We start from the raw sequence: 9220 nt of genomic DNA on the forward strand, positions 1-9220 counted from the left end.
GTCTGATCAATAAAGCACCGCGGAGATGCTAATGAAGGAGTCTGTGTACATTTGTGCTGGGGAGTGGTTAAGAATGGGAGAGGAGAGGGAGGGGGAGAAGGAGAAGAGGGAGGCACAGGGGAGGCAAAGAGAATGGCAGAAAAGGGGAGGGAAGGTTTCTGGAAGATAGGGAAGCAAGAAGAGGGTGTAGAAAGGGAAAGGCAGGGCAGAGGAGGGCAGGCAAAGGAAAGGAAGGGGAATGGAAGAAAGGGAAGGAAGGGGACAAGAGAGAAGGGAAAGGGTGGGTGAGGGGCTGGAACAATGGAGGGAAGTGAAGGCAGAGGGGAAGGAGATGGGAAGGGAGATGGAGAGGAGAGGGAAGGGAAGGAGCAGGGAACAGGGAGGGATGGGAGGAGGAGTGGAGAGGGAAGGGGAGAGGAAGCGGGAGGGCAGCAGAGTGAAAAGACTTAAGAGAGGGGGAAAGGAAGGGGAAGGCAGGAGACGGGAAAGGAAGGAAGAGAATGGAGGGCAGGGGAGGGGCAGGAAGGGGGGAGAGAGGCAGACAAGGCACAGGGCAAGCTTTGTTGAGAGGAGGGACTTGGGGTACCCATCTTCGGGGATAATCTCAGGGAGACCTCTATCCACAAATGTGAGGCAGTGAATCAGAGTCAAGAATTCTCCTTCCATCATCAGGTCCAGGCTCCAGCCTTACTCTGCCAAATGTTGGTCTTTGAGGGCACTTTTCTGGAAAGGAAGCACTGTTTTAATCAAGCGCAGGGATGGATGGAAAGAGATATGGAAGGAAGGGAGGAAGGAAGGCAGGCAGGCAGGCAGGCAGGCAGGCAGGAAGGAAGGAAGGGAGGAAGGCAGGAAGGAAGGAAGTTAGGAAGGAAGGAAGGAAGGAAGGAAGGAAGGAAGGAAGGAAGGTAGGAAGGAAGGAAGGCAGGACGGAAGGAAGGAAGCAAGCAAGGAAGGAAGGAAGGAAGAAAGGGAGGAAGGCAGGAAGGAACGCATGAAGGAAGAAAGAAGGAAGGTAGGAAGGAAGGAAGGAAAGAAGGATGGAATGATAGAAGGAAGGAAGGAAGGAAGGAAGGAAGGAAGGAAGGAAGGAAGGGAGGCAGGCAGGCAGGCACGAAGGAAGGAAGGAAGGAAGGGAGGAAGGCAGGAAGGCAGGAAGGAAGTAAGGTAGGAAAGAAGGAAGGAAGGAAGGAAGGAAGGAAGGAAGGAAGGAAGGAAGGGAGGAAGGCAGGAAGGCAGGAAGGAAGTAAGGTAGGAAAGAAGGAAGGAAGGAAGGAAGGAAGGAAGGAAGGAAGGAAGGAAGGAAGGGAGGAAGGCAGCCAGGCAGGCAGGAAGGAAGGAAAGAAGGAAGGAAGGAAACAAGGTAGGAAGGCAGGAAGAAAGGAAGGAAGGAAAGAAGGAAGGAATGGAGGAAGTTAGGAAGGCAGGAAGGCAGGAAGGAAGGAAGGAAACAAGGAAGAAGGAAGGAAGGGAGGAAGGGAGGAAGGAAGGAAGGAAGGAAGGAAGCAAGGTAGGAAGGCCGGCAGGCAGGAAGGAAGGAAAAAAGGAAGGTAGGAAGGAAGGAACGAAGCAAGGGAGGAAGGCAGGAAGGAAGGAAGGAAGGAAGGAAGGAAGGAAGGAAGGAAGGAAGGAAGACTGCCAAGGTGAATTTGGAGAAAGGAGGGAATTGGGGTGCCAAGCATAGAGGACAAACTTGACATGGGGAAATGCAATTCCCAACTGCTAGATGTCCTGTATGAGTTTCTGTCATCTAAAATTAAAGAATTTTGAATTTTAGCCATAATGGAGGTTAAAAGCAAAGTATATTTTTGGAGAGAAAGCAAGCTGCTGTCTTGGAGAGAGTTCCCCAGTGGGTTGACAAAGACTCTGTTTATCTTTGGGAATTTTATAGAGCAAAACGCCAAGGTGAGATGTGTCCAAGGTGGGGAAAGCATGGAAACACACAAGGCACATGAGCGTGAGGTGGGGCAGATATTCGGCCAACCAATAAGATGAGTTGCTCAGGTAAAACTGACCAAATTGGACACAAATGGGGAAAGGAGTCAGGTAACAAGTGGGCCTGCTTAAAGAGCAGTGCCTCTTTGGGTAAGGGGTTGGGATGGTGACTCCTGGCTTTCTCAAGGTGAGGCACACCTATGAAGAATAGCAATACTTAGGACATGGTTGCATTATTTTTTTGTCTTTTGTGCTGAGAACTGGCCCAGAACAGAGGTGTCTGTCTCCTGCTAAAGTGTAAGGTATCTGGACCTGTGTACTGGCTCCTTTAAGGGCCCAGGCATGTCTGACTGCCTATAACAGTTCTAACTAACTCAGCTGCATGTACCAGTGACTCCTCTGAGGAAGTAACCTAAACAGCTGTGAGGGTGTAATGGGTGATGACTGATCTGGCAAAAGGGGATCTTAGTTTTTGATGGACAGTTAGGGATACTCTGCAGACGTTCTATCTAATGGCTCAACAGATACCAGAGAATCTTATGTTGTGTAGGTGTGCAGTGTCATGTCTGGAGGAGACAAAGGCAAAGAAACCGCAAAGTATGCATGGACCAAATAATATTATCAACAGGATAATTACAAGTACACGTAACAAAAGTGTTTACCAGGAGGAACTGGAATTAATTCCAGAAGAAAAAGGTCCAGGGAATTTTAGAATCTGACATTTCATTCATTTGTTGTCTAATATCTTGCACAGCTGTTGAGGTATTTGCAGAAAGATCAGGAATGTACACTTTTACTTTTACAATTGCATATGGAGACCCTGTGCAGTTGTTAGAATGTCTAATGTCATCTGCTTTTGGAGGATGACCTGCATCATTGATTTTAATATTTTTAGGAGAGAGAGATCAGCTGTGGTGCTATTTAAAGTCCACTATGTAGAATTTGTTAAGCCCTCAATATTTTTCATATAGTTTCTTCTCTGGACAAGATGTGATGAATTCCAGTAAAAGGAATCTAAAGGAATCTAACATATGTTATTGGTCTCATCTGTATGATGCTTTGGTTTTGACACTTTTTAGGAAACAAAAAACTTAATCAAAGTGCTGCATAATCAAAGTTTCTATACAAAAGCATGTGGAATCAAAGCCTACGCATTAGAGTGAGAGGTAAGTTTAGAAACTGTTTCTAAGGGATAGCAAACATAACTCATTGACACATAGGTCCCTTTTTTGCTGGAGTCTCACATTTTGTCATAAATCCCTCTAACTTTGGTTTTGATTATCTCTAAATTTTTGATAAGATATGAGAACCAGATTTTTGACCAGAGAAAATGATTCTTTAAGGTTTTATATATGAACAAAATTATGTACTTTATTTCTAACAACAATTCTCCATATCATTTTGATTATCCAAGTATATATATATATATATATATATATATATATATATATATGATTTATACAGGATAAAATCTCTCCAGGGTTGGAATCTTTCAGGGACAACTGAAAGAAATGGTAAAGAGAACGTTATCCCAGTTGCAGTTTAAAAAATACACATTTTGGTGATTTATTGAGATACGATATCTGGAAAAAAGACCAGAGTTGAGAAGGACAGAGACATGCACCAATGTACAACATGGGCTGTTTTTTTCCACTCCTTGTGATTACTCAGTGCCCCTCTGCAGCGATGACAGGCACAGGTGACAGTCTGGCCAGAGGAAGGAGTTCAGTGCCCCAAGGTCCTTCATTGTGTTGGACTAACTGATAGATTGGTCTGAACTCTGGACCCTGGGCCTCAGAGTTCAACGTCCAGTGGTCACCTTTTAGAGTCAGAGCATGCTTGTGGTGGCCTCTTCAGGCAGTCCCGCTTAAGGCATCCTGGCTTGTGGTGGTGGTAACAGGTCAGTGTGGTCTTTGCTGTGCTCTTCTTGAAGCCCCAAGAATCTGACTTAAGGTCTATTGCATTTAAGGCCAGAACAAGGGCAGCTGCTTTTGTTTTCTTAGTTTTCTCTCTTTGGTGCTCTGCCAGTCGTGATTATAGAATACTAAGGAGGCAGTTTCTACTAAACTATCAAGTGCACTATTTGGAGCAAAGGCTATCTTCTGCAGCTTTTTCTAATATCTGCAGCTGGGTAGCAAACATGTCATTTAACAACACCTGGCCCCAATTGAATCAGGATCTTTGGACATAAGGTAAACTAGTGCCTCTCATACAATATTATGCTCAAAAATTAGTCAAATTTTGGGATCTGAAGGAATTAACAAATTTAACTAATGGAGCAGTTCCCCACCCATGGCAGAGTCACAAATGGGAAAAACCAATTGGCTCTGTCCTCGGGAGTTTTCACTCCCCAAATTAAGGGCGTCCCCTTCCTAACGGAGCGGTTCCCCACCTGGGGCAGAGTCACAGACAAATTGACTCTGTCCTTGAGAGGTTCCCACTGCCAAATTGAGGGCGTCCCTGTCAAATTACAAATTGACCATGGCCCAAACAAACCCTCCAGAGTACTTACTGTCAGATGTTCAGAAATGCGTCTGTTGTCTTGCTTCCATCCCGGACGAGCCCCCAAATGTGATAACTCGGACCCTGGTATAAAATCCAAGGAAGCAAGAAATTAAAATTTGAGAAGCAAAGGCTTTATTAGGTAAAATCCAGGTCTGGTGATGAGTCTTCGGGAGCCAATTTGGAGACTGCGCACCTCACAGCTAAAAGTCAGGACTTTTTATCTTGTAAATCCACAAACAGCTGCTGGTCACACAATGTAAGTAGGCGAAGGGGGTGTGACGCACTACAAAGCAGAAACAGCAATTGCAAGTCTCCCTGCATACTAGCAAGTTTAGATAAGAAGAAATCTTGTTTTCCTTAGCAAAGAATAGAAAAGTCTAACAGCAATTAACAACCTTATTACCTTACCTTAGCACCACAACTGTTATATTTGTAGAGGGCAACAATGGTTAACATATCAATCAGGTAAGATTTTACAATTCTTTCCAGAGGAGAGCATTGATTAACATATCAATCCTTTGCTCAGAGCGAAAGGAAAACACACATTTACAGTACGGCCAAGTTACAGGTATTGCTATGATATAAACGAAGCTATCTTTGAGACGAATGTACAATTTAATACAATCTAATGCAATTAACACAATTTGTGACGGGCTACCGGGTAGGGAAGACCCGGGTTATCAGGAGCTATTACCTCAGGCCTTTGTTTTATGGCCTTTAGGAAGTTAAAACTTAACCTAGTTAGATTGGACGGGAGAAGGGGAGGGGAAGCAGCAGGTGGGCTTATACAGAACAGACCTTATGGCGCGATAGTTAGGGGGCTTAGGTTATAACAGCTCCATGTTATCAATGCACAATGCAAAATAACTTAAAAAATGTTGGCCGCAGGAGATGTGTGGCACACTGGGGATTACATCTTCATCATTGCAAGTATGGAATTGTGTATTGGGTTAATAAATGATTTCTTTATATTTCACATAAATAATAAGCCCAACTAAATTATTAATATAGAATAGTCTGTTGTGTGTAAGAGATTGTATTTTCATCAAGTAGTTTAGCATTATTATTATTTCTAAGTGGCTTTGTAATGTACTAATTATTATTTAATTATTATTATTGTTATTTCTAAGTGGCTTTGTAATGTACTAATTTCCAACCAGTTTCATTTTGAAATTTTATCGATTTGACACCATTGTGTTAATTTTTCCTTAATAATACATATCTAAATGTGTTATACAAGGGATTTCAAATTGTATATTACAGGTATAAAATTTTAGCTTGTCAATCTAACTTTATTTTGTCCTTATATAGTCCCATCTGCCAGTGTATATCACACAAGATAGACACTTGTGTGACCAGCAGCATCCTCAGTGGAGGAGATGAGAGACTAAGAAGAAATAAGACACATAAAGAAAAGCTTGAGCTTGCTGGGACCTGACCTCTCTGATAGAGGCAGTGTCGTAGGCCCAGGGTCTTTATTTATACAACATTTTAAAAAGCAAAATAAAAAAGGAAGAGCACATAGGAGATCCAGAGCACAAGATCTCAGCATTTGCTGAAAACAAGGAAAGCAAAATATTCTCAAAACTATCTGTACTATAGTTAAAATGGAAATACACCAATACCAGACAGCTGTTGATATGCAACTGAGCTAGAGGTAAGTCTGTTTACACAGTCTGCCTCTGGCATTCTGTGTCCTCGGAATGGGCTATGCTCTAGACTCAGTGAGTTTGCAGATCTCAGTCTCAGGTGTGGTTCAACTGCTCCCCACTCCCTTCTCTTTGTTATATATGTCTTGTGTATCAAAAAATAGAAAGCAAATAAGTTAAGGTTGCTCAACTTCCAGTGTGATTTGTTTTTTAAATAAACACAGAACTTCAATTCTCCTTTTTCCTTCCATCCTAACCCTATATACAATACAAAAACTAAGGTATAAATGTTGGATATTTCTGTCACAGATGTAGGGCAATGAAACTCCAAACATACTTGGTGTACCAGGATGAGTTTGAATTCTCTAAAATCAAAGAATGAATTTTAGGAAGAAGGGAGGCTAAGAGTAAAAGATATACATGAACCGAATAAGGTTTCTATCTTAGAGAGAGACAGAAAGGGTTCAAGTAGGATGCAAACACCCCATCCTTTCTAGGGAATTTTGTAGATCAAAAGCATGAGGTGAGATGGGACCAAGGTGGGTAAAACATGGAAACTCACAAAACACATGGGCATGAGGTGGGGCAGAGCTATGATCAGTCAATAAAATGAATTGTCCAGGTAAAATGGACCAAATTGGAGACAAATGGGGATGTGACTCATGTCACAAGGGAGCATGCTTAAAAGCTGTGACTGTTTCTGTAGGGGGTTGCAATGATGACTTCTGGCTTTTTCAAGGTGATCCACACCTATTTAGAATATCAGTACTCATGATGTGGTTGCATCCTTTGTTCTCTTTTGCCTGGGATCTGGTCCTTAGCAGAGGTGTCTGTCTACTTCAAGGTAGCAAGGTATCTGGTCTTCTGTACTGGGTCCTTTGAGAACCCTGCCCTGTCTGACTGCCTGTAGCATATTTAACTAAGAGAGTGGTCTGTACTAGTAGACTCTGGCATGTGGGCAAATGGGACAACTTTCTGAGAAGGAACACCTGATTGCACAGCCTCTTACACAGATGGGTCCCATGTACACCCAGACAGCATATTTGCAGACATGAACATGGTACCATGTTGGCAACCAAGAAAAGTAGACCTCAGAAAAATATATTTCTTGCTGTGCTTTTTGTACAGATCTCAGCAGTGTTTTATGTTTTATTAGCAAGTATTTGCAGGGGTTCCAGTTGACATTTCTCTTGGACAGTTGGTCCTTGTACCTGGAGCCTTGCCAGAGGGAAGCATGGATTTCACACCTGAAAGGGGAAATGGAGGGATTCTTGTGTGGCCACCTCATCCATGCCAGTGAGGTCAAAAGTTGCCAGGCAGTAGCCTAGGACTAGGTGGGTTCCCAGGTGCACATGACACAGCTGTAGGAGGAAAAGGCAGTGGTACTCACATTGACCAAGGGCCTGGAGGGGTTTTAGACAGATAATACCAGGCCATGGGGAAAGGTAGTGAACCACAGAATACTAATATTGGTGACCATGGGACTGTCATGTGTGCACTGAGAGTTGAAAAGCAGAAGAGGAGAAAGGGCAGCAGGTGAGTTTGAGCACCTGCTACTGTCCTGGCCTGCCCAGTGCCCCTCCCTTCAGAGGTGTCAGAGTAGGGCATTGTGATGTCCCATTGGCTGGCGCTAAGCTGAGTGAAGCTATAAAGGCAGGGTGAGGCCCCCTCACCCTCCAAAGCCACAGGAGCATTCAACAAGCAAGCAGGGGTGGTGGCCTGAGGTCCAAAGGGCTGAAAATTTAAGCATGGAAGAAATGGACCAAGTAAAAGGGAACTGGCTGGTTACTTGGGTACAAGTCGGGAATTCCATCGACTCCCCTGAAGCAAGTGGAAGTGGCTCGCCGAGAAACGAGCCAGCAGGGACCTCAAACGACCCATCAGGGACCTCCAACGAGCTGAAAGGGACCTCCAACGAGCCGGCAGGGACCTCCAACGAGCCGGCAGGGACCTCCAACGAGCTGACAGGGACCTCCAACGAGCCCACAGGGACCTCCATCGAGCCGGCAGGGACCTCCATCGAGCCGGCAGGGACCTCCAACGAGCCGGCAGGGACCTCCACTGAGTCTGAGCACAAGGAAGCAGAGCACGTGAGTAGATTCTGGCTGTGTCCTGCTCTTGAGCTGATGGTCCCAGGTCCCTGGACTCTGGCCCATAGTGCCTCACCCTCCTTGACTCAGCCTTTCCTCCTGGGCAGGGCAGGTCAGGGCAGTACAGGGAAGGACAGATTGAGGCTTCTGAGGCCTAGACTAATCAGGCTTCTCTTCTTTCCTTCCAGATGCAAAGGGTTACAGACAGGGTACCATCTGTGCTGGAACAAAGTCCCAACAGACCCCACAAGCGCTCTGTGGTCGCGCAGAACCAGAGAGTGAAGAAGACGAGAGAAGACCAGAGCTTAAATGCGGAGGATCCTGTGATTGAGTTTTTTGACCCATCTCCTGAGGAGCCAGATGCTGAGCCACCAACAAAGATTCATGAGGTAATGCCTGAGGCCACAATGGTGAACCCTAGACTGCAAAGAGTTATGCCCCGCAGGCCTCCAGGTGCCCTGGGGAAGAGGCCCAGAAGAAGACCACGAGGGAGTAAGAAGAGGGTCAAGTGAACATCACCCGGTCCATGTCTGATCAATAAAGCACCGCGGAGATGCTAATGAAGGAGTCTGTGTACATTTGTGCTGGGGAGTGGTTAAGAATGGGAGAGGAGAGGGAGGGGGAGAAGGAGAAGAGGGAGGCACAGGGGAGGCAAAGAGAATGGCAGAAAAGGGGAGGGAAGGTTTCTGGAAGATAGGGAAGCAAGAAGAGGGTGTAGAAAGGGAAAGGCAGGGCAGAGGAGGGCAGGCAAAGGAAAGGAAGGGGAATGGAAGAAAGGGAAGGAAGGGGACAAGAGAGAAGGGAAAGGGTGGGTGAGGGGCTGGAACAATGGAGGGAAGTGAAGGCAGAGGGGAAGGAGATGGGAAGGGAGATGGAGAGGAGAGGGAAGGGAAGGAGCAGGGAACAGGGAGGGATGGGAGGAGGAGTGGAGAGGGAAGGGGAGAGGAAGCGGGAGGGCAGCAGAGTGAAAAGACTTAAGAGAGGGGGAAAGGAAGGGGAAGGCAGGAGACGGGAAAGGAAGGAAGAGAATGGAGGGCAGGGGAG

The 9220-nt window shown here is 45.6% G+C and overlaps 1 protein-coding gene across 1 annotated transcript; it reads left to right on the forward strand.

Moving 5' to 3' along the window:
- The first annotated feature begins 7834 nt into the window (after window positions 1-7834).
- On the forward strand, window positions 7835-8704 carry LOC134475334 (uncharacterized). Its single transcript, XM_063245605.1, has 2 exons — window positions 7835-8176; window positions 8365-8704. The coding sequence occupies exons 1-2, from the start codon at window positions 7835-7837 to the stop codon at window positions 8686-8688; spliced, it is 666 nt and encodes a 221-aa protein (XP_063101675.1). The 3' UTR covers window positions 8689-8704.
- Window positions 8705-9220: the final 516 nt, after the last annotated feature.

This window comes from Cavia porcellus, unplaced genomic scaffold (assembly GCF_034190915.1).
Source record: "Cavia porcellus strain 051 isolate PalLab524CR breed Dunkin Hartley unplaced genomic scaffold, mCavPor4.1 scaffold_3, whole genome shotgun sequence".
Lineage (NCBI taxonomy): Eukaryota > Metazoa > Chordata > Mammalia > Rodentia > Caviidae > Cavia > Cavia porcellus.